Raw genomic sequence first — 20,945 nt, 5'->3', positions numbered from 1 at the left:
GACCGCAGTCTGAACCTCCAGGTCGCATACATCTGACATTGATGTCAGGAGCCCCAAATGCGCTTTGCACAGCGGGGAGATTGACTCTGCAGTTGTTTTTAGTAACAGTATTGACTTTATATTTGGATTTAATTTAATCCCACCTGAAACATGAAGCATAAAGTGGACATTTATGGTGAGAGTATAATTCAGCCACGACTCATTTTTTACACGCGTTATGATGTGACGTCATTGTGACGTCTCCATGAAATGAGAACGAAAAAGCCTCACCTCATCATTTACCCCAAATACTGTATTTCTACCTCTGACCGAATCGCTGCACTGTCGAAATGCCCCGACATGCTGCACCACATTTACTTCTGTATACAAATGTGTGACGCCATCTCTTCTGCGCATGCGGGTCACTTTGGGGATGCACACCAAAGAGAAAGAGGTCGCATTTATAATGTAATATGAATGCTTACACAAAAAAATCTGAATTTTTCAACAAAGACGGCAGCTTACAGACCTGCGTAAAGATGAAAGTGTCTTTCTACAGCCCTGATTTGCAGGCGTTGTGCGCAAAGGTTCAGGAACAGAAGTCCCATTAGGTAAAATAAATATTCAGGCAGCTGTTTTACAAATATTTATTTTTCATTGTCCAGTGAAATGGTGCTCTTTTTTCTACTGTATTTTTAAAATCAGGCATTTTTGCAACACACTATTTTACAGGTGGAAAGAGATTTTATATATTTTATATATTCATTTTATATACAAAAAAATGAATATATAAAATCTCATTTTACATGTCAAAAAGTGTTTGCGGCTCCCAGTGGGGTTTTTTTCCGTGGAAGCCGGGTCGAAATGGCTCTTTGTAAAAGGTTGCCGACCTCTAGGTTAGGGTTAGAGACAACATCTACACGTTTTGTTTCATCTGTCCGATGTATATAAGATAACCAGAGCTGGGCAGTCCGTCCCGGGGCCGGAACGGTCCGTCCCTGTGTCCTGGATGGGTGCCCATTTTTGGGACAGAGGTCGGTGGGGGTGACACTTTTTTTTAAAAAAGGGGAGGACTAAGCAAGGGCGCAGTGGATTTTAGTCCAGCCCACTAATCGTCCCTCGTGCGTGTGATGTGGTCGCGAGGCGACCAAAGTTAATATCAACCTACTCTGCGAAATAGGCAAACGACAAAAATTGACTCCTCAAACACGCCATTAGTTACCCAACTGCGCAGGAGATTTTTCTACAGGAGATACAGTGCGAATTCTACTAGTGCGACAAGTGATGAGACCCAGCGTCAACGCCAGCACAGCATGTTGCTTGACTGTTGCTGGAGGAGTACATAGCCTTAGTTGTGCTAAAGCTAGTGCAAACAAATATTACCGTCTTGTCGAAGTTCAACAGCTGTAAAAAACTAAAGAAAGTAAAAACATACCAGGTATAATAAGCTCCTCAATTAGGGTTCTCCCACCCTGGTATGTTTTTTTCTTGTCCGGGTACTTGTAGCTGGCCATGTCATATGTAGCCCAGTAAATATTTGTGAACATTCTCAAAACTCGACATATTCTGTTTAAACAATTCAAGGGTTATTTAGGTGTATTATTAATCTACATCACAGGTGTCAAACTCAAGGCCCGGGGGCCAGATCCGGCCCGCGACATCATTTTGTGTGGCCCGCGAAGGCAAATCATGTGTGTTGACTTCACAGGTTTCTTTCAGAGCTGGGCACTTGACCATTTTTTGCCGGTCCGGCCGCGACCCTCTACCCTTGACTTAGGTACCCTTCCGGCCGCGACCCTCCGGCCATATTCATAAACATTGTCTGCCCCTGCCCCATTCCAACCCCGATACCCCCCAAAAAAAACGTCCGTGATTGACGTCGCTGCGGGAGAGGCAGAGGCTTTTTAAGGATCATTAGCTGGCTAATTTACTATTCGAATCCGCTGTGGACACGCTTCAAATGTGCCAGTAGTATTTACCCAACTGCGTGCTACCTTGCATTGCGAGCCCTGGGGATGGATTTATCGTATTGTATAATTATTTGGGTCCAATGATTATAGAGAAGTGTCGTATAAGAAGAAGTCGCAGAAGTCGTAGTCAAGTTACTTATTTATTTTGCTCACTTCCCCTCCTTCCCGGCTTTCAAAATAAAAGCATACCAGCAAACCACTATACGCTGCAGGTTTGCTATGGCATATTTCCGGAAGAAAAAGTGCATGAACTCCACCTTGATGTGCTAGCGTCTGAATATACTCGTGGACATAAATTGTTTTAAAACAAGTCGGGGGGCGCTGCTTCAAAAAGACAGCGACAACAATGCATATCGTGGTTGCTACAACCATAAAGGGATGACTAGACGATGCATTTAATTTGATTGCGAAAACGATCTGGAAGTTGGCGGCTAAGGGGGAACATGGGTGAGTAGCTTGTTTACTTTGAGTGATGGGACTTTGCAGCAGCAGCAACACTGCGTGGCTCATCCGTCTCCGTGTGGGAAACTGTATGTCATCGCAACATGTGAGACAGCAACGTGCGCTCAAGCGTGTTTGTATTTCCTTATCGTCACATCACGTAACCCACGCCTCCCACCTGCAACTGGGGCATACCATTACAAGAGGTGGCGGAGGGGCAATACCATAATCCCTATAACAACAGTTGTCGCTCGCGCGGACGCGGGAGGAGAAAGAAGTCAAAAAGAAGCCTTTCACCGAGTAGGCTGAGATGATTTTTGGCTGCCTCGCGAGCACGTCACACGCATGAGGTCCAATTATTGGGCCAGACTAAAATCAACTTCCGGCCATGCTTAGTCCAGCCATTTTTTTAAATTTGTAACCCCCCACCCCTCCGCCCCAAAAATGGGCATCAGGCCGGGCCGGAGGGTCCGACCGGTCCGGCCCAGGGACGGACTGCCCAGCTCTGGTTCCTTTGAAATTGTCTTCACTGTCAACACAACATATGAGATATTGCAAGCATTTGTTACCAATGCCTTCTTTAAAATACATGATTGTATTTTGTTGAACAAATTACTTCCTGGCTTCTGATTTCAAAAGTAGTTATCCATCAATTTGTTGTGTATATGTGATAATATAAGGCGATTGTACATTTAAATGGGTCCACGGTTATTACGGCCCTCCATGGGACACCATAACCACTATGTGGCCCGCAACAAAAATTAGTTTGACACCCCTGATCTACATTGACCACTTTGTAAATATGCTTGTCGGTTCTGCATTGTCTGTTGTAGCAAGGGGGACATTTATTAATGAGACACACAGGTGCACTTTTGTGACGTAGCTGCGCTTTCCCGTCAAAGCAGTGTCAGCTTTTGTACAAGTGGGAGATTGCTCCGTTACCTGTGTGAATGTGACATGCTTTCTCTTGCCCCATCACAGAATAAAAAGGTGTTTGTCCTGACTCCTGGGTTGCTCAATGGAAGCGCTCCCTGGACTGGGCGTCTGCGCCCATCCGTTCAGAGACTGACTGTTCGGATATTTTATTTTATGCCCTCCGAAAAGACTCATCAGAAGCACACAATGTTACAACTTGTGTTTGTCTTTGTTTGTTTATTGAACAAAGAACCACAGGTCATAAAACAGATAAAAATGATTTCACAATTATTCAGTTGTCTTTTAATGAATTACATATGTTATACTAATAAATTACATTATAAAGGATTATTATACAAGATATGTATTTATAAGTATTGTCAAGTCATTGCCACTGTTGAAAATGTATAGCACATATTCTTTATTTTAACAACACATGTAATTTTATTTTAATAAAACTTATTCAAAATAGGCGGCACGGTGGTCGACTGGTTAGCATATCCGCCTCACAGTTCAGAGGTCGTGGGTTCGGACCCGGCCCCGGCCTCCCTGTGTGGAGTTTGGATGTTCTCCCCGTGCCTGCGTGGGTTTTCTCCGGGTGCTCCGGTTTCCTCCCACATTCCAAAAACATGCATGGTAAGTTGATTGGACTCTCTAAATTGCCCCTAGGTGTGATTGTGAGTGCGGATGTTTGTCTCTGTGTGCCCTGCGATTGGCTGGCAACCAATTCAGGGTGTCCCCCGCCTACTGCCCGAAGACAGCTGGGATAGGCTCCAGCACGCCCCGCGACCCCTGTGGGGATAAGCGTTATCGATAATGGATGGATATTCAAAATAATTTCCGACTATAAATAACTACATCACCCATAATGCATAATTCTATTATTGGCTCATGCGCACAGCGGCTCTCTGCCGCCTGTCAGTAACCAAAGAAATGCGCTACTTAAGCTCGCTTACACACAGACTTCACTAAATTCTTTGGAGTCCATGCAGCATTTAAAAAAGATTCAATACACCACTGTTGGTACTCTAGTCAAACGTAAAGTATCAGTTACTTATTTTTGTTACGATTGATCACGTGAGCACCTTGATGCGCCCCCCGTGCACGAGCGTCCGCCAATCACAAATATATAAACACCCCCTAATTCATTAGCTGCCAGTACTGACACAGACACACGGACACACACAATGGTAGATGCTAATGAAGGCATACAAATAGCAAAATGGCTACATAGCCACGGGCTGTGTGCTCCTGACGGTTCAGGTAAAATGACAGATGACAATCAGTTGGTATTTGTAACCTTTGCACCTACACGACATTCACAGAGCCATAAAAAAGAATAGCAAATAAATGAAGTATAAACGTGCGAGACTTAAAAGAAACCATTGATCATGTTTATGATCCATCATCATTGGCCAACAGCTACATAAATGTGTCCATTAATTCAGAAGTCTGAACACTGACCTATTTCACATCCGCTGCATTGACATTAAATAATGAGTGCTGTTAAATAAAGCTGTTACATTATGACTCTCGACTCGCTCACTTCGTCTCCTTACACACATAAAACCATCTCTCTCTCACACGGCATCATGCATGGACGCTTTTTTTTTTAAGGTGGGGAGGTGCGGACAAAAGGACAGAACCGCTTTAAAAGGACGGGCAGATAATTTTTATGAATTAGGACGGAAGGACAAGGGTACCCAGGTCGCGGCCGGAGGACCGTGACTGACCGGGTGCATGTCTGATGTTGCTCATCATGGTCCAAGGAATTCTCAGTTTGTGTGAATGCTCAAACACATAAACAATTAGAGGCAACATTGGTCAAAGGTAAAGTGATTTCCCCCCCCCCCTTAATAGCACTATGTGAGTTTATAATAAAGACAAATTTTGTGTGCGAGCAAGATGCTTTTGTTGTGCGCAGTGACTATCTTTTTCTGTTTGTGTGTTGGTATACAAGTACAGGAGTTGACTCAGTATTTTGACCAGAGTTGTTTTTTTACACATGTATCTGAACTTCTACTTCACTATCTGAACAGACTATACTTTTGCCACCTCTGAAGGTTTTACAAGGGTCGAATTGGAGGGGAGAACTAACTTAACAGATGTATGCCGCTCTGTTTCTCTGGACACATTTCAAGTTAAAGTTAAAAGAGTGAATCTAGTGAATGAGTGAACATTGTGATAATGTGCTGACTCTCTATCACCATGCAGATATGTGTCCGCGCTGACCACACCAGCTCGCTTGTCTCCGGTGGAGTTCCACTACCCGTCGCTTCCGCCCCAGGTTCCTACCTTCCACATCACATCACCCAACACAAGCCACGCCCTCTCCCTACCACCTGCCGCAGCAGCCTACCACAGAGATGACGACCAGCCGCTGCTAAGATGCCCTGATGTATGTACACAACATTTCTACATAATTTTCCAGGATGCTAGATGACCTGCCACCCAACCACACACACACACACGCACACACGCACAGACCCACACTCACTTGTTCAGATTTTTTTTTCACTGTAATACAAGTAACATAAATTAAGACTTGTGTCAAGTCAGTGTAAATTATTTTCTTCTTAAAACACCTTGTTGAGGCGCATCACTTTTGGAATATGCTTTTAAAAAAAAGAAAGAAAAAGCCTCAAGCACAAAAGATTCGGGCCCACTTCAGGCATGTAAAAGGGCTTTAGATGTACTGTACTGAACTGCAACATTGTATTACACTGTATGGGGTAGTGGTTAGCACAGGGGGTCACCAACCTTTTTGAAACTGGGAACTACTTCTTACGTACTGACGAAAACAAAGTCAGTACACACTTCTGAAATAACCAATCTGCTCAATTACCTTCATCCATCCATCCATTATCTATACCGCTTATCCTCACAAGGGTCGCGGAGAGTGCTGGAGCCTATCCCATCTGTCTTCGGGCAGTAGGCGGGGGACACCCCAAACTGGTTGCCAGCCAATCACAAACATCCGCACTCACAATCACACCTAGGGGCAATTTAGAGTGTCCAATCAACTTACCATGCATGTTTTTGGAATGTGGGAGGAAACCGGAGAACCCGGGGAAAACCCACGCAGGCACGGGGAGAACATGCAAACTCCACACAGGGAGGCCGGAGCCGGAATCGAACCCACGAACTCCGAACTGTGAGGCGGACGTGCTAACCAGTCGATCACCGTGCCGCCCCCAATTACCTCCAATTATATGTTGTTATTAATCATATTCATAACACTGATTTTGTTAATGTTTTGTCATAATGATTATCAACAAGTATTTAACAGGGTTGGAAACACATGAGTATCAATATGCAGCACTTCATTTGTGATAAAGATGGGGAATACACCCTAACAACACATACTGTACAATATTATATAGCAGCTGATTAAAAGAAATCAATTGGAATGCTTTAAATAAATTAAATTCATATGGAACGCAATTGATGGTAACATGTTGGTGTGGCCTTTGTTACCCTTTCCAGTTGCTCATGCCCCTCTTGGAAAATGTATTACATAACCCTCAGCTGTTCTAAAACAGGGATGGGCAACTGGCATAATTACCCTGAATTCTAAATCTATTTTATAATGATGATGATGATGATGACTATTATTGTTATTATTATTGTTCAAGGCTAACTTAACGGTGTGAAATTCAAACCAATTGTATCATTTATTATTGTTTACTAGTCACGTCAGTCAAGTACCTACATGGAACTACGTAGTGAGCAAATGGATTCAGTATTGGCACTAAATCGAAAATTGGGCATTTACACCTGCAGTGTTTCACCAGCCATAGTGAGGATTGCAAGATCACATTATGAACACTCAAATGCATTATATCAACGGGCAGTGTCTTTTTGATTTTTTTTTTACCATGAAGTTTACCATGATACATTTACATAAATAAATGTAAAAGTCAAGTGCTGAGTCACATAGACCCTCATCAGAGATAACAATGTAAGACCTACAGCGCAGTCCACATATGCTGATAATTGAGCCAAATGTAAGCATTTCACACCCCTCCGATCAAAGTTAGAGACATTTTTGGATGTCTCCGATTTTTTGAACAATTTTTTTTCTCGTCATGTGTGGTCTTTCTCTTTAAAAATCGGTTGAAATGCTAAGAATCGATGTGTGCAGTGCGCTGTGCACCTGGTTTACCCTCTGCCAGATACTGTTTATTGCATGGTTTAGCAAATATCTGGCAAGTGGGTCTTCTATGTTTCAGGATCGCAGTTTGTACAGGCAGCCTCGACGACCGCGTCGACCCTACCTGACAGAGAGCACAGGAAGTCTCCCATCCAGCCCCTACCGTCTCCCTGATGAAGAGGCCTACGAGACCACGCAGGAGTACGCCTCCTCAAGGGAGCCCATCCGGAGTCGACGGCGCCCGCGACGCAACCGCCTCAACGGACATGTATCTCAGAGGTCAGCGGGCCTACGGGACTACAGGTCACAGAGCTTCAGCCAATCAGAGGAGGAAGAGGAAGAGGAGGAGGAAGACGAAGCTCAAGGAGAGCGCACGCCTTTCCTCAGTATGCAGAACATGAACATGGACCTGCCTTTAACTGTGCCAGGTTTCCATTCATCGTCAGGGGCCGACACACGGACTCAGCGCGGGCTGAGTCGGCCAGGGAATCGAAGCAACGGGCAGAGTCGCAGCTCACAATCGCAGCGCTTCAAGTCAGACAACATGCCCCTTTAAGACTACTCCGCCCCCATGCAACCCTGCCCTCCCCCCCACACACCACTCCACCTCCCACACACCTCTTCCTCCTTCTGGACTAGAGACCTGCACCAAGGAGAAATATTTTTATTTTGTATAACAGACAGATATTGTAAACAAATGAAATATTTATTTTCATTTCAGCAAAAATTGTCTACTAGCTAACAGCAAAGACTTTTTTATAATGGGGGGAAATATTTATATGTAAAGGTTTTTTGATTTACAGCAGTATGAGAGATGAGAATATGAGAATTATGTGCCAATTTTTTCACAAGTTAAATAGAATAATATTGTGGTGCCTTTTGCTGTGTGCTGAAGTCGGAGGTCCCATTGAGTTTTGTAGCCTTTCTTATAAAGACTTCTCATTTTTATATAGACCGATCCTCTTCCTTACTTTTGCTTTGTTTTAGGTTTTTTTTTTCTGATTTGGGTCCTCCTCTTTTTGAACTGTGATCTGATTATGTCATCATGCAATATTGAGTCATTCTGTGTAAAAGGTGTCTGTTTACATAGTTTTGATTCACGCAAAGCGCTCATCTCACTGATGCATTTGGGTGTGCTGTGTAGTTTTGTCACTTTGGATGAACATGCATCATTCATTTACTGCCTGATTTGAAATGGAATTGTGACTGCGGGTGCCACATCACATTCTCATGGTCGTGATCAGGGTGCTGCCATAACACGGGTTGGTTTTGAGTCTGTGTGTACAGTATGCGTGCACCTCATATGCTTGGTGTCTTGTTTTACTAGCACGTTCCTTTCACCAATCCTTGCGCTGCCAGAAGCTCCATTGCACTGACCCTTCCCTCGTGAGCAGTCATTGGCCAGGGAGCCGCCCACCGAAACCCACCAGTTGAAATCCAGCCTGATTCTGGCCTCCTGTGGACTGCCAAGCCCACATATTTCCTATGCCAGCAGCTTAGAGCCGCACTGTGTCTCAGGACTTCCCCATCACATTACAGCCAAAAGACTTGAGCAACCTCTCATTTCGCAGGCCAGAATCACACCCCCCTCACTCTCCTTGACCAAGTCTGATGCGTTCAGGTCAGGGCTGCAGTTTAGAACGTGTGCAAAGAAAATGGAAGAGATTTGTTTTGTTTTTTTTGTTTGTTTATCTATATCCAATGGCTGTCTCTGTGTGAAAGTGGCCATGCATGTTGCAAACGAGACTACATCTGTTCACATCTGATGCAGCAGGGGCGTAGCACACATTCCCAGGCTCACTCTGGGTTCATTTCTTTTAGCGCTACTGGAATGTTTGTGAAACTCTGAACACCTTTCACTGCTCTCTTGGGAAAGAAATGTATTCACATTAAGGCTGGCTTTACTTTTCATTTAGCTCAAAGCCAATCACTGGTGTAACACTAATTTCTGCATCCTTGATATGTATTTCAATACTTTTATTGGTAAACTTGTGTTGCTTGGTCATATTGACTGAATGCTCCGTTCTATATATGTCTCCGCCTGCCCCTTCCACCATCCCCACACATTCATGTTTCTTTACCCCTTAGAGACCTTCAGAAGCATTTGTGAATCAAGAATCAAGGCCCCATCTTCTGCACACTATTATAGTTGGGTGATGACGCCAGAAACCCTTATATTTCAAATATGTACAGTACATTGGGTTAAAAGAGCCCTCCAGGTTCAATGTGTCGAATACAATAATCTTCACACTCTTACATTGTTTTCACACAGGAGATGCATGGATCACGGCGCAAAAAAAAAAAAAAAAAAAAGTATTTTTAAAAAGAGGAACCCCTTCAATTCAGGGGTATCATATTAGAATTATATATACAAAAACATTATTTGGCTTCATGGCTCGGAGGTCTGCCTAGTTTTGTCTTATCACTGTAATCTTATCTGGGATTTGCAATGTGGAAATACTGCAAGTGAGGGTAGTGTGCTTCTAGAGCTAGTTGAATTGTTAACACTCCCACCCTCTTTCTCCTCACCCTTTTCCCCTCCAACCTTGACACACTCTACACACATTTCATACACAACCAAGCACATACACTTACGTAAACGAGGACACACAAACACATGCAACGGCCTTCCATATCTGTGTATGTCACGCAATTTGGCTCGATCATGTGTGTGTGTGGTTTTTTTTTAACCAACTCCCTTTCTTCTCCTCCCCCTTGCATGTCCTAGTGGTACTGGTAGTTGGGTGCATGGATTAAGCAGTCAGCAAACTGTTTCTTTTTTTTCCACTTGGTGAAAAAAAACAGTGTATTCATTTTAACATTCAGCAATAAATCCCCTTATCTTCATGTCCATCGTTCTTGGAATATGTTAGATTTTTTGGCAAGTTTTTTCAAGAAAGAAAAACATGTTAAAGACAATAACTCCAAAATCGCTCTATTCATATGAAAAATAAAACTTTATTCCTACCATTTAAAAAAAAAAAAAAGGCCTGTCATCTTTATGAAAAAATAAAGATGATTGTTTCTTTCTCTCACTGAAGTTCCTCCAGTTTCATCCAGTAAAGTCAAGTCCACCACATTTGAAGATGGTTCCTTATTCAAAGGATCTGGTCAAGGTGAGGTCAACAATACATTCTGGCAGTAGTGGAATTTAAAAAAATCATAGTGTCAAACAAGTGATGGGCATAATCATTGATTAGTTGTTTAAATGATTTTTCAGAACTTGGTCAGTTCTGTGCAATTGATATTTTCACGCAATTGAAGAAAAATACAGTGGCTTACTTGGCTGCAATGAGCACCAGTCTCATCTAAATTGCAGTCTTAAGAACAAAATGATGTCAACTGTGGGAAATTGAGTTACATCAATGCAGACCTCGGCTACGGTACATCTCTTTGAGGCCCCATTATTTTGCTGTATACGGCACTGGCATGGTAACATTTGTTCAGAACATTCAGATTCCCCCAAACTAATGCAATATATTTACAAATTGATAAATTTCCCCCATAGTCGTTTAAGGGAATTCAGTGGAAAAAAAAGGCCCATCTGTGACACCAACGTTGCATCATTTGAGCAAACAATCTCAATCACAGTTAAGCTACTCAAGTGGTCTGTAATGTCAGCGGAGACAGAATACTTTGGTCGAAATTGTACAATGTACTTAACACAATTAGCATAGTAGCTGGGGGAAATAAAAGAAAATTCTGATTGAGTGTTTACATCAACATCTTAGACATAATTTTGCAATAATAGGCATGTTTTCAGTCCACATACACAACGGAAGGAAGAATGTCCGGGCTCTGTGACCTAATGGATCTTGGCTGCGCACCCACCTTCAAGCAGTAACAATAAAATGCTTTTCTTCATCCAGGTGAATAAACGTTTGATACAGTGCATTCCCCTAGTCTTTGAAGGGTGTTTGTTCCTTACATGTGGGTATGGTGTAGAAACAGCAACGCATCTGCAGCCCAGTTTGTTGCATTTCATGGGGGTCTGGTTGGTGACTGCTCGTAGGGCCCGATGAAGTCCCTGAGAAAAGCTGAGGTGGGAGCTGTTGTAGATGTAACTTCGGGTGATGAATGGATGCTTGAGAATTTTGCCAGGTGTAATTCTCTCTCTCTGATCCCACTTGAACATTGCTTTTAACAGCTCAAAAAAACTGTCAATCTCATTGTTTCTCTCTGGAAACATCTAAGAAGTTTATAAACATATTTACACAGTCAGACTTATGGAACTCTTAATAATAGCATTCAATTTGGATGAAATGTTGCTCCCTTAGTGACCAACCTTTATCATTTCTTCCAGAGAGCGTATCTTGAAACTCATGGTGTCGTTTGACTCGACTAAATATTCTTGACGTGTCTAAAAGAGGGAGGCAAATATTTAATGAGGACAAGTTAAAGATACTGAAGCACCAAATATTTTGTAAGATTTACAAACTGAATACAATGATTTGCAAATCCTTTTCAACTTACAGTATGTTCAATTGAATTCAGTACAAAAAGACAAGGTAGTTAATGTTCAAACTGACAAATGTTTCTGGGGGGGTTAAACATGAAAGCAGCATACCCAAAAGGCTCAGGCGTTCAAAGCAAAGATGGGGTGACTTTGTAAACAGCTACCATGGGTACAGAAAGTATTCAGACCTCTTGAAATTTTTCTTTTTCTGTGTCATTGCAGCCGTTTGTCAAAAAAAAGTTAGTTTTATTATACAATGTAGATTCAGCACCCCATCTTGACAGGAAAAAAACTGAAATGTACGTAGACATGTTTGCATATTTATTAAAAAACAAAAAGTGAAATATCATATGGTCTTAAGTATTCAGACCCTGTGCTCAATATTGAGTAGAAGCACCCTTTTTGAGGGAGTACAGTCATGAGTCTTCAAGTTTTTCACACCTGGATTTGAGGCTCCTCTGCCATTCTTCCTTGCAGATCCTCTCCAGCTCTGTCAGGTTGGGTGGTGAACGTTGGTGGGCAGCCATTTTCAGGTCTTTTCAGAGATGCTCAATTGGGTTTAGGTCAGGGCTCTGGCTGGGCCAGTCAAGAACAGTCACAGAGTTGTTCTGAAGCCACTCCTTTGTTATTTTAGCTGTGTGCAAGGTCGCTGCAAAGGGTCTGAATACTTATGACCATATGATATATCAGTTTTTACTTTTCATAAATTTGCAAAAAATTCTACATTTCAGTTTTTTTCTGTCAAGAAGGGGTCCTGATTGTACATTAATCAGAAATAAAATGAACTTTTATTTTGGTAAATGGCTGCAAGGACACAGAAAGTGAACGTTTTCAAGGGGTCTGAATACTTTTCGTCGCCCACTGTACGTGAGCAAATAATCCCAACGTTTAAGTATGATTCCCAATGTGCAACCGCATGGATTTGAGGGATTTCATCATCGACAGGCCGTAATATCATCAAAAGTTTGAGAGGGTCTGGAGAAATCTCTGCATGTAAGCGGCAAGGCCGAAAACCAACATTAATGCCCAAGACCTGCACTGCAATAAAAAACAGTATCATTGTGTAAGGGATATTGCATGTGAGCTCAGGAAGACTTCAGAAAATCAGTGTCAGTTAACACAAGTTGTAGCTACTGTATATTTACAAGTGAGAGTTAAAACTCTACCATGAAAAGTGCTGTGGTCTGACGAGCCCACATATTGTTTTGGGAAATCATGGATTGTCATGTGTTGTCCCGGCCAAAGTGGAAAAGAACCATCCGGATGCCAAGTTCAAAAGCGAGCATCTGTGATGGTATGGGGCTGTGTTAGTGCCAAATGGCATGGGTACACATCTGTGAAGGGACCATTAATGCTGAAAGGTACATACATGTTTTGGAGAAACATATGCTGCCATCCAAGCAACGTCTTTATCAAGGATGTCCCTGCTTATTTCAGCAAGACAATGCCAAGCAACTTTCTTGACGTGTTACAACAGCATGGCTTTCTCGTCCATTATGAAGCACACGATACAACAATAGAGACCCTGGACTATTGAACAACCTAAGTTGTACATCAAGAAAGAATTCCACCAATTAAGCTTCAACAACTAGCGTCCTCAGTTATGCATCCATCCATTATCGATACCACTTATCCTCACAAGGGTCGCGGGGCGTGCTGGAGCCTATCCCAGCTGTCTTCGGGCATTAGGCGGGGGACACCCTGAATTGGTTTGTCCTCAATTAACAAACGCTTATTTAATTTTATTAAAAGGCAAGCTAGAGTGGTAAACATGTCCCAGCTTTTTTGGATCGTTTTGCAGGCATCACATTCAAAATGAGTGAGTATTTGCAGGTGACACCATGGGACTGACAATGGAGATGTTTCAGTCAATGAGGGACCAGAGATCTTTGAGCACACTACCCTCCATTTCGGACAATCATTCAGATCCTCTCCACGATACTGTGCAGCCGCAAAAGCGCTTATCGCCGACCAGATTTATTCAACTTCTCTGCCTGGACACTGTGCAATAAAATATACATTTTCTTTTCAAATGTGAAATCAATATTATTCATTGTGCAATATATTCGGGCATACATACAATGCATTTTAACAGGTTCTTTGTATGCTAAATACATTTTGGTACATTCATCAGCATATTCACTATCATGACAGTACTTTCATAAGTTGGGCATTGACATGGTCCATTGGACTACAGTTATACCTTTACCATTATTTTACTGCCACGGCCCAACATGTAACCATAAATGTCTACTTTTTTTCTTGCTCAGATAGATGCTGCTTTTGTATATGTCTTCTTTTTTCTTTGATGGTTGGTTCTATTTTTTTATTAATTGTAAATATTACTGCTGTGACAATCTCATTTGCCTCACGGGATGAATAAAGTATTCATCCAGCAATCATCCACCCATCTTTAAAAAAAAAAAAAGTTAAAATCAGTTAAAATCCTGTCTTTGTAGTGTCTTTGTAGTGACTTCTCCTTGAGCAGTCACAGTACCGTGATGGAAGGGTTTGTATGTCCCTATAAGAGGAGCTAAGTTGTTGGGGCTCTATGCCCCAGGTAGGGCAAATATGTCTGCAACAAACACAACTACCAGTGGCAGTTCGTCAATAGAGGGAGGCAGAGCACTGTCCTCCCACCCAGCTGAGACATGTCAGACCATGTAGACCTAATATTTTTGAAAAAGAATATGCAAGCGTTTGGCAAAATTCTTAGAGTTATCCTTCAAACAGAGCAATCACAGCAGCAGTTAATTTAAGATGAAAAAATACAAATTTTATACTTTGTGTATTTTTTTGTTCCACAAAGACAATGTCAAATATTGTTCAGATATATGTAGCATCTATTCAAAAGGGTTTGTTTTCATTGATGTTTTAATACATATAAATAACCAGAGCTGGGCATTCCATCTATCTGACGGACCAGTCCATCTATCCGTCACTGACGGACGCCCGTTTTGCTGACGGTTGACGAATGATGTTGAAAAAAAAAAAAAAAAAAAAAAACAGACTAAGCAGAGTCGGAAGCCCCTTTATTTAATCCGTTATGTGTCTGTGGTCTGTCATTAGTCTATTTTTTGCGGGGCTTCGATGGTCACGGCGAGGAAGAATAGTGAGTTGTAGTTGCCTGGGGGACAGATTTGAGTGATGAACCAGGCTGTGAACATGGACCAGGCAGTCAGTCACCCTTTCTCTTTCTGTTCAAATATCGGCCAGCGGGGCAGTCATGACGTAAGCCCGACGTAAGGCGGTTTAAAATTAGAGGTCAACCGGCCTATAGATGGAGACTATTTTTTTCCCCCGGAAAAAGGGTGAAGGACGGACGACGGAAGGTTACCCACGCTGCAGACTGTCATGTTTGGTCTGTTTTGATTTCATGTTTTGTTCAGTGTTCTGTGTCCCATGATTATTGTGTCCACCCGTGTGCCTTCCACTCCCTAGTGTCCAGGTGTTTCTCATTGTCTCGTCAGTGTGCATGTATTCAAGTTGCTAGTTTTTGTTCAGTGGGTCATTGTCGTAGTCGGTCGCTGTTGTCGCTGTCGTCGCTGTCATGTTGTTTTGTTTCTCAATGTTTCTTTGCTAATTTGAGTTTTGGACTTTTCAAGATTTGTTCATGCTGGTTTTTTGTTCATGAATATTTTCATCAGTACGCCCTGCTTCTCCTGCCTCCCTGCATTTGGGTCCTACATCCCGCAAATGTGACTCAGACGGATGACAAAATAACGGACGCTCAATTTTTACTAAAATGCCCGGATCTGAAAATAACCAGAGCTGGGCACTTTACCCTTTTTATGCCAGTCCGTCCTCTGTCCGCAACCTGGGTGCCGTTTCCGTCCCCGTCCGTCCGTTTTAATTAATAAAAATAATCGTCCTCTGACACAGTCTGTCCTCATCCTTTTAAAGCGCTCCTGTCCTTACATGCCGTCGATCCGCTGCCCAAAATTAAAAAAAAACAAAAACCTGTGCACTCAAACATTATTTAAAGATCATTAGCTGATTATTTCCTGTGCACACAGGTTGGTCCTTAAAATTCAAAGTTGGAAAGCTCCAACCCGCTTTCCGATCAGCAGAACATAGGATGTGAAAAGTACATGGCAACAACACAATATTACTCATCCTCTGCAGGTCATAAAGGATTGTACTATAATATCATTTAAATAGATTAAAACACAGTTTGGCCTGAATGAATCGCCATACATACGCTACTTGCTGTTGAAATCTATCTTTCAAACATTTAATCGAAAAGCAATTGTGTCAGCATCTAATATTGTTATTGATTGTAAATGAAGAGCAGCAGCTACTGGTCAAGGAACAGCCTCGGTTATCTATAACTAGATAAACCTTTCCTTGCCTGACAGCACAATGCCAACAAAGTTACAATGGAGCAGGATATTGCTAGTGCAGAAAAGTGGGACTGAATACTAAAAGTGGAAGTCAACCCAAACAATATTTTTTTCAAGAATATGTTCCCAGCAGGCCCACACGGTACTCTGATTAATTTTGCGCTTCTGGAATATAAGTTAAGCAGCAAAATGCACTCGTTTTTAGCCATCTCTGGAGGCGGCCATTTTGTCTTCTGTCGACTGAAAATGACATCACAACTGCTCACAACGACCAATCGGTCTGACCTGTTCTCTGAATCTGAGTCATGATTGGTCGTCCCTCATGACGTTGTTGGTAGTATATGCCAGACAGTCTAAATAAATAAAATAATGATCTTATGCGGTGCTTGTTAACATAATTCCCCCATGGAAAAAAAGAGTTCCGGGGTGCGATCGGGACAGAGTGCTGTACTTCTGATTTTACTTCCTCTTCTTCGAAGTGAAGTGCAGCAAAGTCTTTTGCGACACGGATCTCCTTTCTTTTGACACCAAACTAATATATTTTTTAGCAGCTAACCCGCACGCAGCGTGAGAGCCGGAGCTGGGCATTCAGTTGCATGGGGGGAACGATCCATGCCTCCATAAGGTGGGTCCGTCCCAGTCTGCGCTCCAGAAGCGGAGGCGAAACCAGTGAGCCAATCAGCAACCCGCCCGAAGGGCTGACCAATGGAAGCGCTCCCTGGACCGGGCGTCTCTGCCCATCCGTTCAGAGACTGACCTCTTTCACATCCGCTGTATTGACATATAAACAATGACCGCTGTCAAATAAAGCAGTTAGATCACAACTCTCCACTCGCTCACTTCGTCTCCTTCCACTCATACAACATATGGTTGCAAGCGGTTCGTCAAACCGTACCCAAAAGGTAAGCGGATTTGAATAGTAAATTATCCAGCTAATGAGCTTTAAATAAACCTCTGCTGTTAGCATCTGTCCCGCTGCGTCATACACCGACACTTTTTCTCTTTTGGGTGGGGGCGGACGGAAAAACGAACCGCTTTAAAAGGACGAGGACAGACGGGGTCGGAGGATGATAATTTTTATGAATAAGGACGGAACGGAGGGACGAGGCCAGAAGAGTACCCACGTCGCGAACCGGCAAAAAAGGGTCATGTGCCCAGCTCTGGGTAGGGCCGTACAGGACAATATGGCGCCACACCAACTGTTTCTAATTCATTTTTATTTCCTGATGTACATTCAAATGTACTCACAACAGAATTTTAATAAACAAAATACCTTTATCAGACACTCAAGCAGCAAGTAACAATCATTTTCGTCATTGGAGTCATTGCCATGGAGCAACAAAGTGCAACCAGTCAAAATGACTGCTCTCTTAGTTCTAATAGTTTCAAAATCCTCTTGAAGTCTTAGTGTTAATGGAAAAGGTAACTGCAGTCCTTGAGGATCATGGAAATAATGAACAAGTTGCCCTATGTCTGTCATCACAGAATATATGAACAAAAGAATAATTTGATTGGATCATTAGTTTATGAACAGATGTCTTGCTACTATTATTTTCAAAGTTTGTCTGTACCTTCAACCCTTTTCCAATTTGTCCTTTCTTCCTTTGTCTGTCTTTGCAATGCAATGTAACATTTTATTTTGTTAACGATGTTGTATTTTTGTACTTCATTTTTTCCCCTTTGTTGTTTAATGGGAAAAATGGAAAATTATATATTAAAAAAAAAAACAAAAAAAAACTTTTTTGTTGAATCCCTCAAAGAACAAACCATCCTGATGCATAGTACATACTACAATCAATATAATCAATTCCAGGAATAACTTCAAAAGAGGAACACTGAAAAAGTGTGTTGAATTTACTCAATTTTATTTCATCAAGTGGTTGCATGAAATAAAATCATCTGGATCCAGGTACATTTTTTTAAGTACACTATACATCAATCCATCCATTACGCAATTTGCTTACCCTCACAAGGGTCGCGGGGGCGCTAGAGCCTATCCCAGCTGTCCTCGGGCAGTAGGCGGGGTACACCCCGAATTGGTTGCCAGCCAATCGCAGGGCACACAGAGACAAACAAACATTCACACTCACAATCACCCCTAGGGGCAATTTAGAGTGTTCAGTTAACATACCATGCATGTTTTTGGAATGTGGGACGAAACGGAGTACCTGGAGGAAACCCACTCAGGCACGGGGAGAACATGCAAACTCCACACAGGGAGGCAGGGGCTGGGATCGAACCCACGACCTCTGAACTGTGAGGTGTACATGCTAACCGGTCGACTACTACTATCTAATCAAAAATGCATCTAAATTCAGATGATTCTATTGTGTGCAACCACTTGACAAAATGAAACTGCATCACATCATTTTTTTCAGTGAATGTTAAGATTTACATCATTCTTACATTCTAACATTTGTATAGTACCTTGAAAATCCAATGACCCAAATCACTCTCGTTGAAAAACTGCGTTGTTGCCCTTCCAGCTTTTAGAACATGGTCTGGCGGCAGCCCGAGGACGCCAATCATGCATTCCAGCTAGACCAGTAACATCAGCATCATTAGAAGACATAACACAACCAAAAACTCAAGTGGATTCCACGGCTGTAAAATGACGTACGGTATTTGACATCAGGGGTATTTGAATAAAAAGCGCATAGGGCTCCTCTAGTCTGTTAATGTGAGTACCGTAAGTAGTCTGGCTGTTTCAAGGCCAATCAAAGTGGCTCCTCTCATTCCCTGTAAATGGCATATTTACTGATAGTCTTTGACATGCCCGAAGAAAACACTGATTTGCTTGAGTCCTGTGGGAGGTCGAGGCACGCACAAGTACAAGTACCGGTATGTTTACAAAGAACTGCAAGCAGACCTCCACGGACGGATGATATAAATCTTTGAAGTGGATACTCAGAGATTATGTGTGATCCCCTCATTGCTGTGCCGTGGTCAGTGGGATTATTTGTCAAATATGAAGTAATGGTGTTAATGATAATAATGCATTCAATTAATTGATTTCTGCTAGGATTCAGAAGGTTTTATTTAATAATTAATTAATTATGAATGAAATGCATACATCACGTGTGTGAGCTCAGAATCTGCCTGCACATCGAGGAAATTCACTAAAATCACATTACACTACCTGCGCCAATACTTAGATAAAGTTTAATTTAGTTGACTTTCAGCCAGCAAGTTGTCAGGGGTCAACTAAACTTTACGCCTGCTGGAAGCAGGTCTAAGTTTCATAGTATAGGACTGCAAGTATAGTAATAGTAGGATACTTACTAATTCATAGTCTGCGCTTCCCATGAAGGGGAAAATACCAAGCACCATCTTGACTATTACAACACCCAGTGACCACATGTCTATGGCCTCTGCGTAAGGAAGTCCAAGGATGATTTCTGGGGCTCTATTGAAACAAAAATGTATTTTTTCAACAAAAAATACAGTATAAAACAAGACATAGAGAAAACTAAAATGGCAACAACCGTTACAAGATAACCTACCTGAAATAAGCGACCTGTCTCATTACGACCTTCTTGGCTTCATTTCGACTAAGAGCCACACTGAAGTCAATCAGCTTCACTGTGAACGGCTTCTTTACCTGATCCACGAGCATGATGTTGTCCGGTTTAACATCACCATGGATCACTCCCACAGCTTTTAGTGCATCAAATGCTGTGGCTAGCTGGACGGTACCATGTACAGTACACAGTACATTTATGTAGAAAGGCCAACAAAACAACACATACAATATCAGAGATGATTGTGGTAAAGAAATAATTATTGTTCATCCTCACTTGCTGAATGATGGGTCTGATGTCCTTAAGATGTATGCGGCCATTTGCCTGAAAATATTGAGATAGGCTGATATCCAACATTTCGAAGACCAGATACTTGTCACTGGAGGAGCCACCATAGTACTTAACAATGTTGTCCCGATCCAATCTAATGTCCATCAACAATTGTAGTATGGATGCCTGGAAGCAGAAGTTTGATGATGAACAAAATCAGCCTGTGTAGAGCTCAATGCAACAGTGGTGAAGAAGGGAGAAGATGAAAGCTGTTGTACTGCAGACACTTCTTTTTCCGACAAATTCTGATGTAGGATTTACAGCAGCTGTTTCCTCAACTGAAACTCAAAAGTGAACGAGTGCCATGCATTGTAACGTTTCCTTACTAATCTACTGCATTTTCTGAAACACATTTTAACCAAACCTTCATCCATCCATTTTCTTTCACGCTAGTCCTCATTAGGTCACGGTGGGCTGGAGCCTATCCAAGATGACATTGGGAAGAAACTCCAGTCAAATCGTAAATTGGAAATCAACCCAAACATATTTTTTCCAAGAATATGTTGCCAGCAGGCCCACCAGTTAAAATACGACATTCTAATTAGCCCACTACTTCAAGATCATTCTGATTGATATTGCGTTTGTGGAATATGAGTTAAGCAGCAAAATCCACCCCTTTTTAGCCATCTCATTTTGTCACATCTCAGGGCTCAGGTAACGACCTATCACGGCTCAGCTTCAGAAAACTGGTCACAGCGAGACTTGCGACAGCACGAAGCAATGCAAACCCGCAAACTCAACTCAGAAGAGGCGGAGCTATAAGAATAATTTCATTGCTAATTAAAAAGGGCACCATTTCTGATCATCAGCAAGAAAACTATTAATCGAGTCTTGATT

At 42.2% G+C, this 20,945-nt stretch overlaps 1 protein-coding gene across 5 annotated transcripts in view; it reads left to right on the top strand.

Annotated features, from left to right (window-relative positions):
- Window positions 1–10,409, top strand: part of LOC147152020 (pro-neuregulin-2, membrane-bound isoform-like) — a 79,953-nt gene extending 69,544 nt beyond the window's left edge. For all 5 annotated transcript variants that reach the window (XM_086023605.1, XM_086023602.1, XM_086023603.1 and 2 more), the window contains 2 exons: window positions 5,520–5,703; window positions 7,538–10,409. In XM_086023605.1, coding sequence (XP_085879731.1) covers window positions 5,520–5,703; window positions 7,538–8,014 — 661 coding nt within the window. In that variant the 3' untranslated portion in view covers window positions 8,015–10,409. The remainder of the gene's footprint in view (window positions 1–5,519; window positions 5,704–7,537) is intronic.
- The last annotated feature ends 10,536 nt before the right edge of the window (window positions 10,410–20,945 follow it).

Source organism: Filicampus tigris, chromosome 2, assembly GCF_054856515.1.
Source record: "Filicampus tigris isolate MCC_2025a chromosome 2, RoL_Ftig_1.0, whole genome shotgun sequence".
Classification (NCBI taxonomy): domain Eukaryota; kingdom Metazoa; phylum Chordata; class Actinopteri; order Syngnathiformes; family Syngnathidae; genus Filicampus; species Filicampus tigris.
Note: the sequence above shows the minus strand (reverse complement) of the source record. Positions and strands in the feature narration are given on the sequence as shown.